Here is a 25,635-nt window from a genome sequence, read left to right on the forward strand (position 1 = left end):
GGGAGCTTCAGGAAATTCAGGTTTGGTCTTAGATTTGAGGGCTGGTGGTTCTTGGCTTCTTGGGGTATCCTCAAAGCGCAGTAAGAGTGGGATGAAGACAGGCCATGGAAACACAGGTAGTAATAAATAAGGAAATTCACTCTATAGTTGAGGGGGATGTGACAGGAGGGGGGGTGTTCTGCTAGTACAGGTAGCTGTGGTGGGGCTCAGAGGGCAAATCCCAGGCTACTTCCCCAGACCCCAGCTTACACAGGAAGCCTTGGGATCCTGTCTTGAACCCTGTCAGGAAAAGTGTTCTCAGATTTTCTGATGTGAAGGGAGAACACTGCTGGGGGAGACACAGACATGGCCAGCCATACTATGAGAATTCTGGCTATATTCAGGCCCCTTTGCAAGAGGATACTGAGGCAAGGCCAAGAGGGGTACCTCACAAGGGCCAGTGAAGATATAATTAGAGCAGTTTCCAACCAACCTGGAGAAAGGGCCAGCTCTAATGAAGTCTCCAGCATCTCTGCTGCCTCCCACCCTCTGCCCTGTGGTCACAACCCCCAACAGTGTTGAGGTGATCCTGGGGTGAGGCAAGGGCCCTGTCTGCTGTCCCTGGAATTTTTCAGCCTCCTCCAGGCTCTTTGGCCATGTGTGGCCAGCAGAAAGCAGGGTTCTTCACTGCCTGGGCTAGTGCTGGGCTCCCAGCAGCCCCACTGTTCCTAGGTTCCGCCCTGCTCTGGGGTGGGGTTGGGGAGGGGAACACTGGCATGACTTCTCACTCTACAACTCTGAACTGGGTTTCAGAAGCCAGACTCAGGCCCAGGGCCCCAGGTTCTGTCCTTTGTCCTAGACCCGTGTTATCTTGTTTCCCGGGTGGGCTCTTGCACCCAAAACTGGCCCTCCACGTACCACACAGATGGTCAGTGAGACCCCTTAGACTTGTACCCAGCATGGTCTGGAGCATCTTTGGTGCACAGGACACAGCTTGGGGAGGGGCAGAGAGAAGGGGTGCACCCTGAGTGAATGATATAGAGGCAAAGGTAGCCACGGACCTTTCCCTGCCATTGGCACCCTCTGTGCATGGCAGATAGGCAACCCCTATGCCGACTCCTGGGCCTCACACTTCCACCACAGCCTTTTGTTCACCATGTAAAAGCAGCAGCCACTGGGGTTCCTGGCATGTGGGTGTGGGAAGACAGTAGCCATGGTCCACAGTGCTTTGGAGATTGAGGTCTACTGAAAAGGGGCCGCAGGGCTGCTCCTAGTCTGCTGGCTTCCAGCCCATTCTGTTCAATTGAAGCTGCTCTATGGAGTTGAGGGCACACACCAGCACTGGGCTGTCTAGAGCTCGGTGTCCCTGGCGCCGACTGTCCTCATCTTTAACTCACAGAACATCTGTGTCGTCCTTGGGGCAACTGCTTTACCAGCAGGGCCCAAAGCAGGAAACCTTTTTCTGGCTTGGTATTCTGCCTCTTCCTGCTCCCAGCCTGGCTTTCCCAGCAGGCAGAACCACAGTGACCCACAGAGCCTGTTGCAGAGCCCACCAAAACGTGGGACCAGGGGATGCATCCTGGCCCCTGGATGTTGGATGCTCACAAGACACCTGCTTTGGGGGGAGGGGTGGCAGGGTCTGCAGAGATGTGGAGGGAGTACTCGCTGATGAGAGCCGGGGCATTCCTGAGCATCTCATAGAAGGAGTCCATGGTCTTTCGGTAGAGGCTGCGCTGCAGGACGAAGGGCCAGAAGAGGTTGAGGGGCTCAGCCAGGCGCACGGTCTCTGGGAGGCCCAGGGCCGCTGGCACCTTGCGGTTGCCCATGAAGAAGTGAAGGAGCTTCTTCTCCAGCAGGCTTTTCTCCAGGAAGCAGAGCAGTTCATGCAGGCGCGCATCCAGCTGCTGAGCCTTCCAGTCTGCAGGCCGGCGCGCAAGCAGAAGGTGCAGAAGTGCTGTCTTCAGGTGGAAGCTGCTGAGAGCGCTGGGGCCGGTGAGGCGACGCTGTTTGGACAGCAGGAAGGAGGCGATTTGCAGGCAGCTGAGGTGGCAGGACCCCTCGGGCAGTGCCTTGGATGTCATCCTGAGGAACTGACGCTCATACACGGCAAAGGACAGGAGCCAGTCGGTGCTGGACACCGGGACATCTCCAGCCATCTCCCTGGCAAGGTGGGAGACAAAGTACAGGTCGGAGTACTCACACTGGATGGCCGGGATCAGGTTGAAGGGCATGGATTTTCCTGAGCGGAACTTGATCTTGAGGGACCCCGGTGTGTCCAGCTGCCCAAAGGCCAGGTCAAAATCATACTTGTGGGCGATGCGGTGCCAGGCCCTGGTGAGGGCTGTCTGGAACCACTTCATGACCTGCAGCGCATCCAAGTAGGGCGAGTTGGGGGCACAGAGCAGCTCGCCAGCCTCGCTGCCCGGCCGCAGCCCGTTGCTCTTGCTGTGGAGGAGACACAGCATGTCCTCCCCCAGCTTGGTCTTGCCGCACACACAGCCCAGTGCATCCTCATCGGTCCGCACCACCTTGATTTGCCCGTAGCCCTGGCGGTCCAGGGGTGCTGACTGGTGGGAGCACCAGAGGTTCGGGTGGAAGAGGTAAGGCTCTGGGGGCGTGAAGGGTACCAGGAGGTGGCACAGCAGTGGCTTGTCCACCTGCCAGTTCTCATACATGCTGTCCACACCGATGAAGTCCTCCACCTCCATGTCTGTGTCCCGGTTGCACCGGCTTCTCAGTGCTTCCAACAAGTCATCCACAAAGCCTTCTACAAACTCCCGGGTGCGGGCAGCATCAGCTGTGGCACCCCGGATGCAGTGCTCGTAAAAGTGGCCCAGAGTGTTCTTGTTGGGGAGTGTGAGACCTCGGAGAGGGGTGCCCTCTTGGCCGGGCAGCTCATCTTCATCCCCAGCTAGGCATTCGGGGGAGGGTGTGTCCTGGTGGTCCTGACGCCACACCTCGATCATCAGGAAGAGGATCATGCAGAGGGTGCTCCAGAGGTCCCAGGCCGTGCGGGTGTTGTTCTGCTGCTGGCTCTCCTCCGCCACCCGCTCTAGCGCCTCCTTCTCAGCCACTAGCTGGGCCATCTCCTCCTCCAGGCGCAGCTGCTCCAACTGCAGCTTCTCCTGGTGCTCCTGCATCTTGCGGATGATCTCCTCCTCGTTCTCGGGCACTGTGGTGTTTTCCCGTGGGAACAGCAGCGGGTGGTTGATGACGGCAGTCACCACCACCAGGCAGACCCGGAAGAGTCCCAGTGCCATGGCTGGAGCTTTCCTGGGAGCAGAGATAAAGAGAGAGCAGGTCGGTCACTGACCTTCTTCCATGTCTCCTCTTGCCCATTCCCTGCCTAAACCCCACCTCAGTCCTGTCATGTAAGTGAATATTAGGCAGTTCTTTCTCCTACCCCCTCTCCAGCCTGCAATTCTCATCAGGCTTCATTGCCACTAGAAGTCCCAAGGCCCATAATCTTGGTGCACAACCATGTGTCAGACAAAGGTTTTTGTCTGCTCAGAATCCCTCTTCTCATAGTAGCACTCCACTTTTCCAGGGCATCCATCCTTCCCTACTCAGTTCTGATGGCCTGGGTGGGGATCAGGGGGTCCTAGCGTCTTATACCCTGACACAAGACAATCAGACAAGGCCATGATCTGCACTGTGATTGCTCACAGATGAGCAATTAACTCTGCTAGGCCAGCTGGAAAGAGGGAGACAGGAGAGAATGTTGGCTTGCTTACATGTCTTGGGAACAGAATTACACCTGCACAGGTGACTGTCTAGCTACCTCAAAGTCTGAAGTAGTAGAGTCTGGGTTATGGGGAGAGGCCAGCATTGAAGAAGGTAGATCCACTGGTTCCAATTATGCTTAAAGCCATTACCTCTGGATTGTTTTAGTCATTCAAGTCAATAAATTTTCCTTTTTGATGAGGTCAAGTTGAGTTTTTTTTTTTTTTTTTCTTTTTAACTACACCTGGCGATGCTCAGGGGCTATTCCTAGCTTTGCTCAGGATGCCTTCCTGGCATGCTCAGGGAGCCATGTGGGATGCTAGTGACTGAACTCAGATCGAGCATGTGCAAGGCAAGCGCCCTACCTGCTGTTCTATCGCTCTGGCCACTGAGTTGTTTTCTTATCTCAGAAGCAGAACAATCCTGAATAAGACATACCTTGGTTCTACACCTAAGCCCTCGTGAATGCTTTCTGATGAATTCATCTTTTCTCAGTGCATCAGTCTAAAGATTAGACTAAAGGTTAAAGATATGAGGAATGGCCTCAAAGCCATGTCTGCCTGGAGTCGCTGTGTGTCTATTGGCCAGTTAATCACCTTTCTGAGTCCTGAGCTCCCACTTTCTTTTTCTTTTTTCTTTCTCTCTCTCTCTCTCTCTCTCTCTCTCTCTCTCTCTCTCTCTCTCTCTCTTTTTGGTTTTTGGGCCACACTCGGCACTGCTCAGGGGTTACTCCTGGCTATCTGCTTAGAAATAGTTCCTGGCAGGCACAGGGGACCATATGGGATGCCGGGATTTGAACCAACCACCTTAGGTCCTGGGTCGGCCTGCTTGCAAGGCAAACACTGCTATGCTATCTCTCCGGCCCCCTGAGCTCCCACTTTCTAATCACACAAGAGAAACTTCATGGCAGGCACAGGGACATGGTGCTGACTCCACTGTGAGTAAGGAATACCTTTGTACGGGAGATTTGAGTTCCTATAAACCCTCTTCTAATAGGGGAAGGGGGACCTCCGCATCAAACCCTGACTTTCATCTTTTCTCCCCAAAGACCATTTGGTCTCTCCCCAAAGACATTAATGGAAGCAATCAGAATAACTATGTGACTGCTTTTCCTTTCAAGGCAACTAACTGGATTTATTTTATTTTGACTTTGGGGGCCACATTCCTAAGTGCTCAGATTATTTTCATATCATTGCTAGAGAGGGTCATAGCAATGCAGCACTAGAGACAATTCTGTATACAAAGCAAGTACTCCAGCCTACTGAGCCTTTTCCTCGTAGGCCTGTGAGCTTTAAGCCAGCCTCTTGGCTGGGAAAGGAGTCACTGGGCTCCTCTAGGACAAATGAATGTTCAGGCCTCAAGAAACTTTAAGGGAAAGACAAGTCACACACAATCCTTGCTACTCAAACTATACAGACTCTCTCAGGAGGGTGGAAAAGCAGGTCTTGGCTCAGTCCCTATCGATGGTCTCCCCAAACTGTACTGCAATGCTCCACAAATAAGAGACTGGGAGTTTTTAGAATATAAGGCAAATGTGACATTCCACCACCTCATGTCCTTCCAGGAGCTCTGGGAATGATTACTAATTGCACCACTTGTTTGATCCCCTTGCCAGCAGGGCTCCAGTTAGCAGGACAAACAGGCTAACAAAAAAGATATAGGGGCCCACCCTCACCTCACAGGGCAAGTCTCACCCTGAGGAGAGCTTCCAGGCTGGGGTTACAGACCCATACCAGGTGCCAACCTGGATTTACATCCTAAAAAAAAAAAAAAAAAAAAAAAAAAATCACTTTTTTTTTTGGCCACATTGGTGGTGCTCACTCCTGGCTCTGCACTCAGGAATTAATTGTAGTGCTCTGAGGACCATATGGATGCCAGAAATTGAACCCAGGTAAGCTGCATGCAAGGCAAGCACCCTCCCTACTGTGCTGTCTCTCCAGTCCCACCTGTTCTGGCTCTTTCAGCAGCACTGCCATGAAGGGCTGGGTGTCTGTCACCAGGGAAGGGCTCCTCTGCAAGGTCAGCCTGCCACCCCAGCAGGGAGATCCACCTGCAGGGTCACTCCAGGTTACAGTTACAGGCTGTGTCTATCCAATAGAGGGAACCCAGGGCCTGGCCAGCCAGGTGCCATGGCAGCAGTGGAACCAATTGTGCTGAAGAAACATGCCCAGGCTACAGAGGTAACCTCTGAGCACTTTCACTAGAAGAGGAACCGAGGCCAGGAGAAAGTGGCGGAAGTTAGGCTGGGCTGTTTGTTGTGGAAAATGTCTGGGAGAAGCTGGCTGGCTAATGGCAGAAACAGGTCAGTCCTGGTTTCTACATTAGAGGCATCCATCGAAAGCTTGGTCAGGGTGCTCGATGGCAATGTCTATGACTGGGAGTTTCAAGATAAAGACATTGTAATCACTCACTAGGAAGCATCCAGTGTGGAGAGTACTTGGGATTCTCAGGCCCTTCTGGGTCCCCTATCTGTGGGCTGGTCCACACAAGTCAGTTGGCAGCTCCCAACCCCAAGGTTCAGGGCATTTGGGATAGGTTGCCTGCCTTGTGGGGAAGATGACAGGCCCTAAGCCCTGTGGCCAGGAAATCCTCCTTCCTGGTCCCTGATGTGAGGTCTGTGAGGGGCTAGGGCTGGATGACTGCCTTGTTCAGTCATAAGAACAGTCCCAACCACCCAGCCTTGGCACCATTACCTCTAAGGATATGGAGTGGAGCTAGAAAGAGTTGATGGGCCAGGATGTGCAACTATAGGGATGCAAGCATGAGCCTCACTGAGCCTCAGTGTCTGTAAAATGGGAAGAGCTGTGCCTACACCTGTTAAGCTGAAAGCAGACTGTGCCTCTAACTACTTGGCAAACAGCTTGTGCCCTGGGCAAGGTTTTTTTTTTTTTTAATGGAGATGGGAAGGGCAGAGGAGCCTGCCTGTGTGGCGATTGGGACCAAGATAACCCCCAGCCTAGGTGCTGGCAGAGGGTAGGCACCCTCGGTGGCAGCACCCAGGAGGAATTACACCTGGATGGGGAAGGAGTGTGAGGAAGCCAGTGCCAGAAAACAGAGCGACATGATGCCTCTGTGTACCTGGAAGACCCGCAACCCAGAGAGGAACCATCTCAAGTGCCCACCCAGAAAGGAACGGGCATCCCACAGTCCTGCCACCTTCCTGTTTTTCCATGAACCTGTTTTCTCCCCTGCCAACAACCCTGCCCATGGCCCCAGGCTGTGGAGGAACACAGGCTCCAAAGTGCTTCGCAAGCACAAAATGCTCCTGCGTTCTGAGAACTGTCGCACTTACAACACCCTGCACCACACCCCACAGGTGGGGCTGGAGTTCTGCGGGGTCACGCTGCACCTCCCCACACCTGAGCCCCGAGCTATCACTGTACTGCTGTCACCCTCAGCACAGGTTTGGGGGTTCAGCATCCACTTAGAGGGTTCAAGCTCAAGGTATCTGCTACTCCTTCTGGGGTGGTGGGGAGCATGGAGAGAAGGATGAAGGAAGGGGACCCAGGTGCAGTGACTTTTGGGTCAATGGGACCAGACAGGACAGTGCCATGCACCCCTCTCCAATGGGAATTTGAGGCCTCTACTGCAGCTCTGCCAATGTTTTACAAGGCAGCTGCACACATGACCTGGGCTCTCCAGCTGGTGGGTCTAGCTTTGAGAATAAGCCTGGGTGAGGCATGCAGGCAGATGCTCTAAGGGCTGCAGCACACACCTTCAGACAGGAGGCCCGAGTTCGAACCCTGGCCTCTCATGGACGCTCTAGCACCTCTGACACGTCACAGTACCTGAATCCATAGCCATCAGGTCTTTCGACTTCGGAGCACCACTGGGGATCCTCCACCCCAAAAACACCTCACACAAAGAAAACAAACGGGTCACATGGAGGGCTTTGTCCCTGTGCGTCCAGGAAGTCGGCAGGAAGCCTGCTGAGTTCCTCTTCTCCGCCTACCAGTAGTGTAGCAGACCACACAGGTCCCAGCTAAATTTAGCCTGGCAAAAGGCCAGGGCCATGGGGCAGCACAAGGTGGCTGTGTGCCCTGGGTAGGGTGATGAGGATAGGCGCAGGCCCTTACTCTGTGCCTGGTCAGGGCCCCAGACCCCGGCCCCCCTGCAGTGGCCTCTCCCTCCTTCCCCAAGGTTCTCACTGTGTCCCCAGAGCCCTCAGCCTGGCCCCTCAGCACTGCCTCCTCAGGGTAGGTCAGAGCTCTTAACAGGTCAGTTGGAGGACTGGGTGTGGGGCCCCTGGGCCCTCGAGCAGTGGGATATGATCCTGTTTCACTGACACTCAACCACAGCACAAGACTTGGATTCTTCCTGCCACATAAGCTGAGACTCAGGCCCACTCCGTGGCCTCCCCCTACTCACTGTCCTTCCAAAGAGGCTTGCTGGGTGCACAGGGGAGTCTGCATCCCATATCAACACCCTCATCAGCTCCCCTTCTGCTCACCTCCCACCACCCCTGCCCAGGATTGGTTCGCTTGGTCTTAGGGATGCCCTGGACTCCCTTTCTCAGCAGCCAGTGGTTTCCAAACCTCCAAAGTGCCCGGGGACTCATTCTAAATCCCAGGTCATAAGCAGTCCGCATCTGGCAGACCAGAAATTCCAGGCCCCATGTTGCGCAAAACTTCCAGAGGGTTCTAATGTTCCCTTAAGTCTGAGAGCCAGAGTTTGTCCCTCAGAGCAGGCAGCCTTCAGTAGGGAGGAGGGTGTGGAGAGGAGGGTAGGTTTCAGTAGCCAACCAGGGGTTTGATTGTCTGGGGTGTGCCCCACACACAGCCTGTCAGATACAATTAGCCCTGCTAATTACAGCAGCAAAAGCAGCCCAGCCCTGGCCCTGGCATCACCTCAGAGTCAAAAGGAGGGGCTGACAAGTTCCTGTGGAACAAGATAAAGGAGCAGGTGATGGTAGGATGGTTCCTGGTACCTTGGCTTCCTCCCCCAGTGGCTTAGCTTCTGGGCCCTCTGAGAAAGACATGATCAACAGAGACTTAGGCAGTTTAAAAGTTTGGACCCAGTACTTTCTTTGGGCTGGCCAAGGAGCCACAGTCATTTGAGAGAAATAAAGCCACACATTCAAGACATCATGAATTCAGATTTGTCCTACTTTCCTCTCTCCATCCATTTGACAGATGAGAAAACCGAGGACCACAGCAGAGGCACCATGGACTGGGGGTAAGGGGTGGAGTGGGGTGGACATCAGCTGTGGGCGGCCCTCGCTGGGAGCCCAGGCCTAAACAGTGGTAGTGGAGGGAGTGTTACTGTGGCTGATGTTCAGAGTTGTGTGTCCTCCAACTGTCCCGCCCTTCTTAGAACATTAGTTCAGCACCTGCAGCATCTGGTATTCAGGGCTCCTGGCTCTAGCCTGTCCCCTGCTCCTTCCCCGGCCCTGGCCAACCTAAGTCACCTAGGTTGGTCCCCACACAAGCCTGCAGCTGCAAGAAGTCTTGGACAGATCCCTCTGGAGTGGCCCCTGGAACACCTCCCTGGTTCCAGGCCCTTCAGCTAGGATCCCTCCCTGCCACACTGTGACGGTCCCCATCCCTTTCCCTATGGAGGATCTTAGAGCTGGTGGGCAACCAAAGGCCAGGCTATGGACCATAGGGAGGCATCTACCATGGGGTCTCGTTTCACCTGCCTCCCCACATGGGCAGGAGAGAGGACCATGGGCTGAAGAGCTGCACCACTGGCTCAGGAAGGAGAAGAGTGTCAAGAAAGGAAGTGAGGAAAGAGGAAGGAAGAGGTAATTGAGAAAGTAGGTAGAAAGGGCAGGTTCTGGGCCCCCAGGCCCCACCCTAGGGCCCACATGGCTGGACCACTGTGCAACCTCCAGCCTCCTGGCTCCCACCACCACATTCTCCAATCTGTTTCCTCCATGTCACCTTCCTGACATGGGGCTGGCAGCTTTGGGAATGGGGTAAACTCTGAGCCTGCTGCTGGCACTGGGGAGCTGACTGGCTGAGATGAGTTCACACAGACTCTCCCCAAAGAGGCGCCGCCACCCTGACCATCCTGTGTATTCAGAATGGCACAATCTTCCACCAGAAATCTGGTTCATCACCTTCCCCACCTCAATGCTACAGTGCCAATTGCTCTTTCAAACCATAGGGGCCAAATCAAATGTCAGTGAGCTACTCCAGAGCTGGGGCTGCCACATAGCCCCTTAAAGTCTCTCTCCTCCCTACCTTCTTCAGCTCTCTGGGGCCTCCTCACTCTTCCCTCTCCACTAGGCAAGCACAGCTCCCCCCTTTGCTCGAGATTTTGAAGCTGTCCAGGCCCAGTCCAGACACTCCTGCATCACTGGGCTGCGGGGCCAGAATCATCCTGGGCTAGTAGCACCTCCCAAAGTTGTGCAGGAGTGGCACCAGGGAGGCAGGGGATTGGGCTGGGGGTGAGGGAGGCTGCCACAAATGGGACTTTACCCTGTAAGTGAAGAAGGGGTCTCAGGTAAACCCAGGAGGACCTGGTGGACCTGAGTCTGGACTAGAGAACTGGTGTCCCCAGATGGTGTGAGCAGGCCTCAGCTGGACCTGAGGCACAAGGTGGAGGAAAGAGGCAAAGGGCGCCTGCAGAAAGCTGCCTTGGGGGACTAACCATCTATGCTTGCGCCTACCCTGCCAGTCACTGTGTCTTCAAAGCACGGCTAAAGAAACTGTGGAACATATACACAATGGAGTATTATGCAGCCATCAGGAGAGATGAAGTCATGAAATTTTCCTATACATGGATGTACATGGAATCTATTATGCTGAGTGAAATAAGTCAGAGAGAAAGAGAGAGAGAGAAAGAGCGAGAGCGAGAGAGAGAGAGAGAGAGAGAGAGAGAGAGAGAGAGATGGTCTCACTCATCTATGGGTTTTAAGAAAAATGAAAGACATTCTTGCAATAATTTTCAGAGACAAAAGAGAGAAGGGCTGGAAGTTACGGCCCACTTCATGAACCTCACTACAAAGAGTGATGAGTTTAGTTAGAGAAATAACTACATCGTGAACTATCCTAACAATGAGAATGTATGAGAGAAATAGAAAGCCTGTCTAGAGTACAGGTGGGGGCAAGGTGGAGAGGAGGGATATTTGGGACATTGGTGGTGGGAATGTTGCACTGGTGATGGGGGGTGTCCTCTTATATGACTGAAACCCAAGCACAATCATGTTTGTAACCAAGATATTTAAATAAAATATTATTTAAAAAAAAAAAAGCACTCTCTGGAGGCTGAGGTGGGGCTTCCAGCAGGCTGCCAGGACGTCTAGTCATGGGAGACAGCCCAGCACCTTCCTGCCCACTCATTCACAGAAGCTGGGCCTGGTCTTGGGGCAGCGGGGCAGGGCGGACAGGGAAGCCATCAATCTCCCAGGAAGGACAGGAAGGACAGGGCGTCCTTCCGCCACAGGCAGAGGTCCTGACCCCCAGGACGTCAGGGAAAAACACAGCATCTGGGGATCTTCAGGTTCCAGGCCGGAGACATAGAGGGGGCTGGGTTGCAGAGGTTGCCACAGTGACCAGCCTGAGGGGCTAGAGACTGGGGTGGTGTTCCCAAGACAGCCCAGTAAGGGTCCACAACCACTCTGTCTCCCTCCCCTCAGTGCACCTGGATTTATTCCTCACACAAGGCCCCTGTGCATGGGCTGCTCTTGCATTTTAGATTTTGCAGTTCCGGCTCTAGAGTGGAGTCATCCCAAGACACACAGGTGCCTTTAAATCCCAGCAAGGTTCCTTCGAGGAGCAGAAAAGGGAAAGAGGTGGAAGGAGAGTTGAGGGCAGCTGGGATGAGTGGGTGATGCTGCCAAGGTGGGAGCCGGATGGGAATCAGCCAGGAAGGAGCAGGGGCTTGAGCTGGTGCTTCTGAGCACTCTGGGCCAGCGCCTGGGTCTCTCTCCCCACTCCATAGGGTTCCTATCTCCATGGATTCCCATGGGCTGATTCCAACCCAGACTCAGGAGACCCTTAGGTGCCCTCCTGCCCATACAGACAATGCAGAGGTCCTCATCCTAACCCCTTAATCCCTGCACAGCAACTATACCCCTCCTCAGTGGTACACAACGCTCCCCATCTCAGACACCACTTCCACAGGCCTCCCTTTTTCCTAAGAGGGGTCCCTCTTTCTTGAGGGAGACAGAGCACTGGGGAGGGTGAGCTGTGAAGTCACCCCTGAGGCTCACAGAGCTGTTTGCCTCACAGAGAGGCCAGGAGAGCAGCCACATAGGAGCAGGAAAAAACCAGACCAGAAGGTGCCTGAAAGACTGGGGTCCAGCAGCCTCCTGTGAAGTCACATTCTGGGGCTCATTGAACCTTCACTGCCTGCAGGGCCGGGAGTCCTATCCATTGTCCTGTTTCTGGGCCCTGAACCCAGCACTGCACGTTCCCAGGGCAGAGGGCACCTACCCATTCGGTCATAACCCACAGAAAACTGCTTTCAAAAAACTTCCACAAACCCCCACCACAAGCCCTGGATTCCTCAGAGGGAACTCGAGCAAGCACAGGGTGGGACATCAGGCCAATCTCCAAACCACAGGCCCCAGTTAACAACAGAAAGGCCCCAGGGAGCTGGTCCCTGAGGGAGGCGCCTCAACTGGGCTTCTCAAATTTCCCGAAGCCTGTGGGGTGCTGGGAACAGGAGCCCCCCTTGGGACACTTTTTTTCTCCCTCCAGCCCCCATCACCCTGCTTAGAGCTCTGGTCCCAAAGGAGGGCAGAGACCCTGCAGGGGAGGGAAGAGGCTGCAAACAGCAGTCCAGGGGGCAGGACTACTTATAAAGCAGTCAACAAAGCACAACAAAGAGACAGCAAGACCAGGCCCCTTTTCATGAGGGACTGGGATCACCCCAGGCCCAGTGGTGAGGTTCTCAGTGGCCTGGATGGCTGCAGAGAGGATTTTTCCAGGGACACACAGGCTGGTTCCTCTCCCACCTCAAGCCAACTGCTGCCTACTCACATCCTCATTGGGTCACTGCCCCACACCGGAAATCCCAGGCCCTTTTCCACCCTGGTCCCTGAAACTGCCTGGGGTGGGGTGGGGAGTCACCTGTTACAGTGCTGGGGAAGAGAAGTGGGGGGAGGAAAGGAAGGGCCCTGGGGCTTCTGCATGCATGCAAGTCACACACATTCTCACATATTTCACACACACAATCACACTCACATATTCACATTAGTGCACACATATTCATACACATACACTCACACATAGATGTACACTCGCATATACTCACATACACTCAAACATAGAGTCAGACACTCACAAATTCAAACATCCAATCATTCAGTCTCAAAAACTAGACACACAGAGGCACACATATACATCATTCTCTCTCTCTGTCTGTCACACACACACACACACACACACACACACACACACACACACACACACACACACACACACACACACTCCCTCAGGCTCTGGGCTTGTAAAGATCTAAAACCCCTTTTATCTTCATAAAGAGGAACAGCAAGAGACACAAAGGCAAGGGGGAGGCCCAGCCAGTTGTAAAAAAAGAATTAAGGGCTTGTGGTGTGGGCTTACTGGCTTGTGCTCAAGTGCAGCAGAGATCTGGTTTGTGTGGCCTGAAGTCTGCTTGAGCACCTCCGCACAGGGCTGGGGGTTCATCACCAAGCAGGCAGAAGCCTGAACCAGAAGGGGAGCAAAATGGCCCCGAATGACCCAAGGCTGCACAGTCATGCTCGTTGAGTTACACTGCACAAAGCAAAACAATATGTGACAGCCTGTGTCATTTTGCAGACAGGGATGGAGTGACAAAGTCATGGCTGCTTTCTGCCCAGAGCGGAGCTGGTATAAAAGTGTCCCTATGTTCAGGTACATAGGTCAGGTAGCCAAGCTCTTGGACTCAGCAGTGTCACAAACTTGTGACGACTTAGAGAATAGTAGGGGCCAAAGCAGGAACCGAAAGGCCTGTGACTGTGTCCAGGCGTATCATCTGCTACAACAGTTTCTGCTTGTGGCCCCTGTAGGGGGCCAAGGATATGATGACTGGCACTGCTGGTGTTGGTGAGAAGGCTGCAGCTCCCTTTGGGTGGGTGGGTGGGGGGAGCACACCTGGCCCTGTTCAGGGCTTGCTCCTGACTCTATGCTCAGGGCTCATGCCTTGTGGAACTCGGGGGACCATATACAATTCCAGGAATCAAATGGGGGTGGCCGTGCTCAAGATGGCCTTATCTGCTAGACTATTTCTCTAGCTCTAGGATTCCTTTTAAACTAGTTAAATCCTCCTTAGTGCATCTTAGGGACATCTCTGAGAAAAAGGAGTAGACTCTATCTCTAAAGAAAGGGGGTATGTGATCAATATCCCTTAAGCAAGTCCAGAAGTCAGAAACATGGCTAAGTTATCTCTTCCCTGTCCTAATTTTCTTTAAAAGGATAGAGAAGGGGGCACAGAGGTAAGAACTAGTGAGCTTAGGCACCCTGTTGATTAATACACCTCTATTCCTAAGCACTAAGCGAAGCAGAGTTGGTCTTGTCCAGAGGTATACTAGAAATACCGGCAAAAAAATGAATGGAGGGATAGGTAAATGGGTGGCTGAGTAAATGGGTGGGTAAATGGAGGGGTGGGGATTTGGAAAGATGGGTAGGTAGGTGATGGCTAGGTGAATGGAGACTAGGTAAATGGGTGGGTGGGTGGGTGGGTGGATGGATGGATGGGTGGGTGAATAAATGGGTAGTTGTGTGGATAGACGGAAGGGGGTTAGGTGGATGGGTTGATGGGTGCGTGGATAAATAGGAGGGGTCAGGACTGGCAAGAAACACACTGCTTTCCCTCCCTGCAACAGAATTGGAGCAGAGTCCTGGATAAAATAACTTGTAAGTTTTTCTTGCTGGAAGGCAACCCTGCAGTCAAAGAGCCAAAAGCTAGTGGCAGCAAGTGCTTGGGAAATGTGAGCAAAGCCCTTCCAGATATAGCCCTGGAGACAGACCACAGTTTAGGTCTGCACAGGCCTCACTGCTTTGTGCCCTGACTCACCATCAAGAAAATGCTCCCAGCACTGAGCCCCACCATCCATTTATCTCATCTCTAGATGCCGGGCCCCTTGGCCCCTGCCTTCTTGCCAGAAAATCTTGTAGAAACAGGAGATAAATGGAGGGTTCTGGGGTTCAACACAGATTAAGGAAGAGAAGGAGCAGAGAAGCTATGAAGAGACCTCCCTTTCGTGAGAATTCAGACAAGAAACGGCATGGCCCAACAGTCCTTGGGCAGGGTTGGTAAACAGCAACCAGGGCACCACGTTTCTTGAGGCCAAAGCATTGCACAACACATTTTCCATATTTCCACCTCACCAGGTACCAGAGGCAGACATTCCAAGGAAACAAAGGCACTGAGCAATTGGGCCACTTAACACTGAAACTTGGATTCAAACCTGGGACCTACCCTTCAAACCAACACATTTCCCATGGTGCTGTCTTCTGAGCAACCTGGTATCCAGGAAGCACAAAGCAATCCCTGCACTATTTCAGGAAAGGCAGGAGGTCCTTGCGGTTAAATTGAGGCACGGAGCAAAGTCAATCATCATGATCTTAGGGAACTCCTGTCATCCAGCCAGTGAGTGTGATCTGGGTTCTCTGAGATGCTCTTCAGGCCAAAAGAAGGGGCTGTGTTCTCTGGGGAGGACAGAATGGGAAAGCAAGTACTCTTCTGCCACTTGGAGGTGTGAGCTTTCTAGGAGCAACACCCCTAGATATGGGAGATTCTGGGCAGCACCCAGGGCAGGGCTTCAGCTTGCCCCTTCCCCTCCAGCCCAGGCATGCTGCCTCAACAGACATTCCAGACAAAGTCTCTTCAAACAAAGGACCTTTTCATGAGCTTCAGGCGGGTCCCCTGTCTGCTCTTAAGAAGGCTATTGAAACAGGCTCCCATGAGAACCATTTGTCATGAGCTCCTGGTTTTGCACCAACAAACAGGGCTAGAACACAGACAACGCCTGCCCTTTTGGTTGGAGTTGGGATGGCGGGAGACTTGCTTATATCCTCTACAGCAGGGGTCTCAAACTCAATTTACCTGGGGGCCGCAGGAGCAAAGTCGGGGTGAGGCAGGGCCACATAAGGGATTTCACAAAAAAAGTCCTCAAATGTTATTATTAACAGTTTTAATTATTTCTTCTGAACATGAATAGAACATTGAGTGAAGATCATGAACAGTTCTTCTGAACATGGCATCTTTTGCCTATTCCTTGCTGCCAGAGACTTGACAGCACTTCTTCTCACAAATCTGAACCACATTTGGCTTTAGAGAGGAAGCAGTTGAGACACCCAGTATGGCTTGAAGATGATCATCCTTAAGTCTAGACCTGTACTTTGACTTATTGAAGTTCAATGTGGAGAATAACTTTTCACACAAATATGTGCTTCCAAAAAGGCACATGGTGCGCTTGAACATTCGGGAAAGCTCAGGGAAGCTGGGGGGCAATTCTCTCAAAAATTGCCCATGTGTGTCTGCTTTTCCACTAATTTCCCTGAACTTGGCTTTGAGATCAGAGTTGCATTGCAGGTCAATGAGCTCCATTTGAAGCACAGGAGAGGCATCTTGCCCATCAAAGGAAAAGGGGTCTACAAAAATTTGCAAAGTGGCTCTGTGCTTTTTGAAGTCTGCAAATCTGTGATCAAATTCCTTCTCTAGCTTAAAAATAACATCAGCGTATTTCTCACCACTGAATGGTATGCCTGATTCCACAAGTTCCTTGCATGCTGGGAAATGGCAAAGGTTTGTCTGAGAGAGCTGGGATTTCCATAAGTTTTGTGAAGAATGCTCTCACGTTGTCACTGATAAGCTGCCCCGGGCCTTGTAACATCTTGTTTAGTACATTCAGCTTATGTGTGATGCCAACAAGAAAAGCTAAGTCCATGAGCCATTTGTGATCACTCAACTCAGAAACAGCATTCTCATCCTTCTCCATGAAGGCTTTCACTTCTCTCAACTCAAAAAATCTTTTCAGGACATTTCCCCTACTGAGCCAACGTACCTCGGTGAAACAGAACACATCTCCATATTATGACTCCATTTCCTCTAAAAAAGCACGGAACCTCCTGTACTTTAAGCCCCTGGATCTGATTTGGTTGATGCATTTGGATGATGACAACAGACATCACATTGTCACACAGCAGGCAGTTACTGCAAAGGGCCTGCTGATGGATAATGCAGTGAAGAGCAATGGCCTTCTCTACACCCTCCTCTTCAAGTTTTTTTTGAACAAGTGCCACCAGTCCATTTTTTCTCCCTGTCATCAATGGTGCTCCATCGATTATTCCAATAAACCTCTTCCATGGTAAACCTGCATTCTCAATGGCATCACACAGATGCCGAAATATCTCATTAGTGGTGGTCTGGCCATGCATTGGAATTATTGTGAGCAGCTCCTCTGTCAATTCAAAATTGCAATCAACACCACAGACATAAATTGTGAGCTGCGCAGTATCTGTTATATCTGTGCCCTCGTCAAGAGCGACTGAGTATGCATCAAAACATTTGGCTTTCTCACACAGTTGATGATAAATGTCACTTGAAATGTCAGAAACGTGCTCTGCCACAGTGTTGGAAGAAAGGCTGATTTTGCTAAACTGACCTTTCTTTTCCGGACAGACTATACTTGCAGCCTGTAACATGCATTTTTTTTTTTTAACAAACTCTCCTTCTGTGAATGGTTTCCCTGCCTTAGCAATCATCTCACTAACCATGTAACTAGCTTCGACTGGTGCAACATTGGTTGCTTTCTTGAAGAAATCTTGTTGCCTCATTAGACATGCTTTAAGATTGGCAACCCGCTTGGCTCTCTCATTTCCTTGATATTTTGCACATTCCTCAGCATGTTTGGTTGAATAATGGTATTTCAAGTTGTATTCCTTGTGCACTGCAACTTTCTATGAGCAAATAAGACATGTGGGATGCCCCTGTGCTCAACAAAGAAATACTGCGTCTCCCACTTTTCCTGAAATTGTCTGTGCTCATCATCAATCTTTCTCTTCACTGCAGGCTTTGATGAAGTCATGATGAAGGTATGACAAAATCAAATTCTGTAATAAACTTCTCTCCCTTCTCTACCTTAGGCCTCCGATAATGCAAGGGACAGCGGGCAGGAGCAGTGGAAATGACGTCTGCGCTAGGCGCAAAGTATTCACTATTATTTGCTTACCGAATATTCGCAATAAAAAATTGCATTAGTAAGAAAAAAATCGCAAAAAATCGCATTAAACATTTGCATACCCCGAATGGAACTGCTCAGGGTATGCAAATGTTTAATGCGATTTTTTTCTTACTAATGCGATTTTTATTGCGATTATTTGGTAAGCAAATAATCGCGAATACTGGGATTTTTGAAGGCCGGCCGTGGGCCACAAAATGTTGTATGGAGGGCCGCAAGTTTGAGAGCCCTGCTCTACAGGGAAATGGCTCAGAAGACCTGAGGGTAGTTGTTGATGGGTCTTCAAATCTGAGACCCACCAAGGGTGAGATGTGGGGTTCAGAAATTCCACCTCAGGTTCACACAGTGTTTCTGATGCTGCCCTTATTGATTCTTACTGTTCCCATTAAACAGACAGGGAAGCAGAAACCCTACCTGCCAATAACACAGAGCAAGTCAGCAAGAAAGATAGGCCTTCTTGATGGCCGGCCTCATGTCCTTTCACCTGTCACAGATCTCATGGGATATATTATTCACTGGGCAGAGTGTCTTGCAAAGGTCTGGGGTAGCAGAGAGAGTCTATGGCTCAGGAAGGCACAGGAAAGGGACTTTTGGACCCTACTTCTGCTGCTTCTAGGTCTGTGACTCCGGGCAAGTTGCTCAGCCTCTGACCTTTCATCCACCTGCAAAACCAGACTAATATTTATCCTGAAGTGCTGTTATGAGAAAGAGAAATAATTCACGCAGAGTTTCTAAGATGGGGCTTTACCCAGAGGTGTCAATGATTCATGACTGGCTCAAGAATCACTCTTAATGGTGCTCTGGGGACCACATAGGGTGCTGGGGAGTGAACCCAGGTTGGCCAGGTGCAAGACAACCAACAGCCTTACTCACTGTACTATTTGAGAACCTCTACAATTGACATTTAAAGACTATTCTTTTTATTGTTTGTTTGTTTTGTTTTGGGGCCACACCCAGCTGTGCTCAGGGGTTCATTCCTTGCTAGGCACTCAGGAATCACTCCTGGTTGTATTGGAGGTGAGGACGACTCTATGGAATGCCAAAGATTGAACCTGGGCTAGCAGCGTGCAAGGCAAACACCCTACCAGAGTTACTATCTCTCCAGCACCAGCCCCATAAAAAAAGAATTTACTATTATAAACAAAAGGTGATGTTTGTTTTGGAAACCAGATTGGGAAAGAGAAGCACAGTGTGAATCACTATCTCTGCTAACAATACTAAGCTTTTCAGTCACATTCTGTGTCCTAGTAGTTCTTCAAGAGGGAAGCTCTTTCTGTTTACATACCCTAGATGGCAGGAGCATTGTGCAAGCACCTGAGGTTCTGCTGATTGTGCAGGCCACAGCTTTAACCAGACTCCTTCCAGCTCAAAGGCAAGGTGCTCCCTATTCTCAAACCAGCTGCCCAATTACCCCCTTTCCTTAGGTGAGGAGCATCCTTTCCTGAGCCTCCTCTCTCAGGGAGCTGATCAACCCTGCTCAGGGATTCACACCCTGACAAAAGCTGCCTTAAGGGAAGGAGCTAAAGCATCTTTCACATCACAATTGTCCAGTGGGTTGAACTAATCTGTGAACATCACTGTCCTGAGCTTTCCTTTGAAGCGGACATCACAGATACCCCTGGGCCAACACCCCTCTCTGTTATCATTCCCCAGATCCCAGGCATATCTCAAGCACCTCCAAACTCTTGTGTGAACCAGGAGAGAGAAAGGTGATGCCACAAAGAGTGGGCGAGGTCAGACTAAAGGTCTGGCTTCTAATCTCAGCAGTGGATTCGGACACTGTGCCTCTCTCTCTGTCTGAAAGCTATACCCTGCATCTTAGGGTACACTCCAGATTGAGCTCACCCTCAAATGAGGAAGGTCTCTTTCCTAGGGCCTGTGGGGTACCCTGGTTCTCCTGTCCTGTCAACTTCCCCTCCCCTAGATGCAGGTTTTTTGTTTTTTTTTTTTTGGTTTTTGGGTCACACTGGCAGCACTCAGGGGTCACTCCTGGCTCTATGCTCAGAAATCGCTCCTGGCAGGCTTGGGGGACCATATGGGATGCCGGGATTTGAACCACTGTCCTTCTGTGTGCAAGGCAAACCTCCTGTACTATCTCTCCAGCTCTAGATGCAGGTTCTTGAGGGCAGCTGGGTTCATAGAAGCTGCCTGGGCAGGAAGGAGCCAAACTCTCTGTTCCTGGCTTCCATCTGAGAACTAAGCCAGACTGTGTTCTTTCCCCTTTGAGAGAACCCCCAGCCCAGCCCCTAGACGAGCAGTGCCCTCAGAGCCCACCTGGGCATGTGCGGCTGGGCTCCTCCCCTCCAACATGTGTCTGACAGTTGAGGTCGCTCTTGCTCCTTCCAGTTTATCTGGGGGCGGCGTTGCTGGGACAACGGTGATGTCACCTCCAAGGGGCTTTCATTTGCTGAGGTCACAGGGTGGGCCACGTGAATATGGGGCCATGGTTTTTATAGGAAACACTCCAGGGCCCAAGGAGGTTGAGGAGGGACTTGGTTGACCTCAGGTCACTCCCAAATGGTCCTCTCCTTTCCTCTCCTCTCTGGGAAAGCATTTTCCACTTCTCTGCCCCCAGATGTTTGTACCAGGCCAGGTCTCCAGCTAGACCATCCCTTTCTGAGTTGGACTTTCAGCCTTAACCTCTGAACAGACATTCATGAGCCATGGAAAAATTCTGGGTTGCCATTTGGACTTGCGGGGAGACTGGGGTGAGGTGGCGGCTTGTAAGGGACCTTGTGGCCTTCTCTATTACCCAGAAGAGGGCATTGAGGGACCATGGGGACCCAGTGAGGAAGAGAAAAGAAAATATGGTGCCATCCCAGCTAGAGTTCATACTGGCTAGCCTAGTGATCGATTCCTCTGAGGAATGCCCTAGGTGGGGGGTCACCCCATTCAGCCCAAGATGAAACTCAGGTGTGGAAGAAGGCCTTGACCTTCACATGTACCCAAAGGACACCCCACTATGCAGCACCAGAGCTGGTAATCAAGTCTTAACTGCTTCAAAGCCCACACAGGCCACACTGCTTGGCTCTGGGCACCCTGGGCTCATGGGGTACTGAAAATAAGCCATTGGAGACTGTAGAGAGAGTCCTTGAAAACCAAAGAAGCAAACTGGACAAGCTAGGAGAGCTTAGGCAGCTCAGGAAACACTGCTCTTCGGTGGCAGCACCCCAGGCCTATATAGGGTTACAGAAGCCAAGCCGTTCACCCACTTTCCAGGCCTTCCTGATAACACCCATGCCTCTGCTCTGTTGGCCTAGTGGGCTGTTTGGCCACTCTCCTGATGGGCCCCTGTGGCCCGACCCTTCAAGCCTATAATTTATAGAATCTATTTAACTACACAAATGCACTTCCCTGGAGCTTTGAGTTAATGCTAATAGAGCATTAAGCATAATGATTAAATGATTAAATAAAATAAAAAATTGCTTAAGTATAAAGAAGAAAAGAGAGCAACTCCACCAAGGCTATGCTATTTCTGAGGCACTAACCAAAAGAATGAACACCGAGGGCCATGTGCATTGGAGTGCCGGTCTGTCTGTAGGTGCGGCTCCATGGCTGGGCAGACCCCGGATATGAAAAGAGCCCATTCAACTGGACCTGCTCTGACTCCAGTTGTGCCCAGCCCAGATCACCTCCTTATCTGTTTTCCCTTCTGGCTTATCCAGGACCCACCCAGGGAAGATACTATCATCCAGTCTGTGTCGACCATAAAGACTTGTGACATATTCATAAATCAGCATTTGGATTTAGAGTCCCACTTCACAAAGATTTTTGTGGTCACCCAGTAGCCCAAGTCCAAGGCCTTCTTAAAAATAGTGACCAGAGGCTTTCTGAATGGGCACAGCTGTGATCCAAACTCTAAGACAGGTGATCCCTGAAAGTAAACAGGTCACCACCTACCATCCCCAACTACTACTCCTGGAAAAATGCCACCTTCCCTGGAGACAGCCTTACTCAGTGGCAGGGAAGTGTCTTCTGTTTAAAATACTGTTAGCAGCAGTATGTGTTGAGTTTTCCGCTCTGCCTTAAGAAGTGTTGAATGTCTAGCATGGAAAAGAGCCCATCAGGCATTTGCAGCTGAAGAACTGGGCTGTGTGAAAGGCTTCCCACAGAAGCTCAGGAAGGGCTGGTTGGCAGTGGTCAGGACCTGTGCAGGGCTGGGACTAGCCAGGCTGGGAAGCCTGTTTGGACACTCTCACCCTTGTTCCAGACCTGGGGGTGTTCTCTGCCTCTGCCAGGGGCAGCACAGAGCATAGGCCCTTTTCTTCTGCACCACACCCACTTAGTCATCACCACCTTACCAGGCCTCAAACTGGATTTGCCACCTTACAACCATCTAGTCAAGCTAGTGAGTGAATAAGAATGAAAGCAGTTCACTGCTTAGATCCAGCTCCCCATCAGCTATCCTAGCTGCCTTGCTTCTTTCTCTCCCTGCCTTTCTGCCATCAGATGATATTTCCCAACTCTTCTGTCTTAAGCTGCAAGCCGCTACCTTTTTCTTGAACAGAAAAAGACAAAGGCATCTACTCTTGCCTCTTTCCCACAAGGTCCCCCCAAAAGGAGCTTTAAGAGTTAACCTGCTGGGCCTGGAAATATAGCACAGCAAACGCCTTGCAAGCAGCCAATCCAGGACCAAAGGTGGTTGGTTCGAATCCCATATGGTCCCCCGTGCCTGCCAGGAGCTATTTCTGAGCAGACAGCCAGGAGTCTGAGCAATCCCTGAGCAATGTCGGGTATGGCCCCAAACAAACAAAAAACAAACAAAACAAACAAACAAAAAACAAACAAAAAAAAGTTAACCTGCTTCTGTTTCTCAGAGGGCTCAATGATGGGGACTCCACCTCCAGGCTCCTGAATGTGTAAGATGTGGATAATAATAACCTTATGGATTATTGGGAAGATTAAACAGAGTTAATGCTGGCAACATGGTGTTAGAGAGAAATGTCTGACAAAGGTGAAACCTTCAATAAAAGCTGGTGGTCTGGGCTGCTGTGGACAAGTGGGCACTCACTGCTCAAAGGCACCTGGCTGGGAGGTAGGGAGAATAAGGATGTCCACCTGCCATTTGCTCGGTTATGTGCCTTGACAGTACACCCAGATAAGGCTTCTTTTTTCCAGGGCACCACACTGCCATACTGCTGTTGAGTGATCATGTCATCCAAATTCAGCACCTTATTCTAATTCATGCAAGGGGGGAACAAGCACTCAGCAGCCCTGGGGACTATTATTAGCAGCTGTCCACATTCTCAAAGCTCTAGTCTCCTCAGCAAGACCTTTTAGAGAGCCTCAGCCCAGTTACTGACTGATTTTTTGTTTTGGAATCTCCTCAGGGGCTACTCCCAGCTCTCTCATCAGGGGTTGCTCTGGGAACGAATGGTAATTGGGTTAGAACCTAGGTCTTCTACCAGTCTTGTCTCAATGATAAATACAAGCCTGGTTCTCAGATCCTCAGGACTCTGGAGAATTTGTTTCAGGCCATTTCTCTAAAATACCACTCCTCTTCAAGTCCTTCAGATGCTTCCACAAGAAGCCACCATGCCTGGGACTCTGAGGAAACCTCTGTCAGGGTGGAACAGTGGGCTTGCCCCTGACTGAACCTGAGTAGATGGTTTCCAACCTTTATGGCCCAGGGAGGCCTTACAGGAGCCTTAACAACATTCCTTTTCTAGTGACAGTGCTAGAGGTTCCTGATGGTATCCTGGAGGTGACCTGTCCGCCCCAAGGCAATGGTGTGTCCCCTGGCTGCCTCCCTCACTGCTGAGATACTTTGCATCCTTCCCCTCTCTTTGGAGGTCCTCATTCTCTTCGCTCAGCCAAGAAAAATAAAGGGGTGGGGGACTGAGACTCAACTCACTTGTGTATTCCCTCTTCACCACATACAACCCCCTAGCCAATTATTCCTTTTTGCTGAATTCAGGAGTGTCCAAGAAGTGAAACTACAAACCTAAATAATACTTTCTCAGGTGCAATTCTGCTGGGAGAATCGCTAAAGCAGGTAATACTCCAAATGGGTATCATTCCTCTACCATGTTGGGCCCATCCAGGAGACAGTAGTAGCCTTAGGTGTCATTGGGGACACTTTCAATTAGTTTACATTAAGAAGGCAGAGTTCCAGGAGGAAAGCAGGAATTTTTTCTCCCTAAAAGGGGGCAGTAGGTCAGTTCCGGAACCTCAGCAATCTACAGACATTCCTCCTTCTCCACATACTCCAACCCTTTTGTTTCTTCAAGGGTTCTGCTGGAACAGGGAGCCACTACTAGTAAGAAAACAACTTCTGGTACCAGAGCATCAGGCTAAAAGTTCAGATGTTTTATTTCCCTGAAAGCCAGAGCTTTGAAACTGCATCATCTTTGAACATGAATGAGCTGGAGGCTGGTCCTTGAACACAAAGGCTTCCCATCTACCCTGGCAGCAGGCAGTTCAGCCGCTTCATGGTTACCCACAAGTGGAAACTATGAGGACTGAGCAGCAGCAGGCAGACAAGCATCTACAGCTCTCAGAATCTGCAAACCTGGAGAGCCACTTAGGCACGCAGCTATTGTGTTCAGAACAAGGAGGTGATGGACCAGTTTCACTGCAAACCTTCAGAGAAAGGTATTTTTTTTTTTATCTGGCAGCCTCTCCTGAGGTCGAACTGGTTTGTAAAAAGGAAGGGCCGGACCTCAAATCCAAAAGGGGAACAAAAACTAGAACATGCTTCTGAAACTAGACTGAGACATCAAAAAGCCAGGGTTGAGAATCGTGTGCTCCACTAGGATTTGGTATAGCTGTATTGGGGAGGAGGTGGAGAGGTAGAAGATGGTCTTTTCACTTTTAGCACCCTACCACACACAGGAGGCAAAAGACAAAGTGTGATCCTGCTGGGTAGTTCAGTAAAATATTTCCTTCCTTGATTGGCTGCCAGCACTTCTGCTTTGAAGGTGCAGAAGGGATGAGAAGCCGGACCAGGCCTTTAGAGAGAGTCCACTGGGGCATCAGAAAACTGGGTACCCAGGACCATTGTTATTGGGGGGACAGGCATAGGAGTCAAAGAAGGGCCAGCTGCAGTCTCAAGAGAAAGTTCTACACGAATCACAAATGCCCAAAGAACAAATGCCCAAACCCCAGCAACTTCCGAGCTCACTATCTTACAGCGAGGCAAAAACCATGCCTCACTCCTTCTACCAAGAGGGCAAAGAAGGCGGGAAGGGAGCTGGCCAAGAGTGGGGCGAACCGGCCAATCCTTGCCCCCCAACCCCCGGCCTTGTGCTCCAACCGTCTAAATAACGGACCATCGGGGCACCCCCACAAAATGGGACCACCGCGGGCGCCCAGGCTCTTCAGGCCCAGGCCTCATGCGCCCCTAAGCGGATCTGCCGGCCACGCGGGGACCCCGGGGACAATGCACCCAAACACGGCGCGGGCGTGGGGAGCGGGTGGAACCCGAGCAGCACCCCCTCGGGCGTCGAACCCCACGGCCCTCCCGACCCCATTGCGCCCCCCATTTTCCTTGCAACATGTAAGGGGGCGTGGGGAGGACCAGCGGGGCGCACGACTCACGTTTGCCAGCGGCGGTCCCCGGATCGCTGGAACCGTCTGGACGAACAATGAATTAGGGAGACGCGAGGGGAGAGTCGGGGTTGCACTCCCGCCTCCTGGGCTCCATCTGGGCGCTCCAGGCCCGGGACTTGCTCATTTCCTGGATGTCACCGAAACTTTTTTCCTCCAAATAAGAACAAAACACCCGCCTCTCCGCCCGCTGGCGGAAGCTCCTTAAGGAGGACCGGGAGAGTTAGTGGGACCAGCCCGGAGTCAGC

The 25,635-nt window shown here is 51.4% G+C and overlaps 1 protein-coding gene across 1 annotated transcript; it reads right to left on the reverse strand.

Moving 5' to 3' along the window:
• Positions 1 to 1,469: 1,469 nt before the first annotated feature.
• ITPRIP (inositol 1,4,5-trisphosphate receptor interacting protein) lies at positions 1,470 to 25,401 on the reverse strand. Its single transcript, XM_049790871.1, has 2 exons — positions 25,379 to 25,401; positions 1,470 to 3,252 (listed from the first exon to the last, which is right to left on the reverse strand). Exon 2 carries the CDS (start codon positions 3,237 to 3,239, stop codon positions 1,581 to 1,583), a length of 1,659 nt encoding a protein of 552 aa, XP_049646828.1. The 5' UTR covers positions 3,240 to 3,252; positions 25,379 to 25,401; the 3' UTR covers positions 1,470 to 1,580.
• Between the last annotated feature and the right edge of the window lie 234 nt (positions 25,402 to 25,635).

This window comes from Suncus etruscus, chromosome 17, assembly GCF_024139225.1.
Source record: "Suncus etruscus isolate mSunEtr1 chromosome 17, mSunEtr1.pri.cur, whole genome shotgun sequence".
Lineage (NCBI taxonomy): Eukaryota > Metazoa > Chordata > Mammalia > Eulipotyphla > Soricidae > Suncus > Suncus etruscus.

Coding starts and splice junctions, on each gene's coding strand:
- ITPRIP (XM_049790871.1), bottom strand. CDS start 3,239: ATGGCACTGGGACTCTTCCGGGTCTGCCTGGTGGTGGTGACTGCCGTC.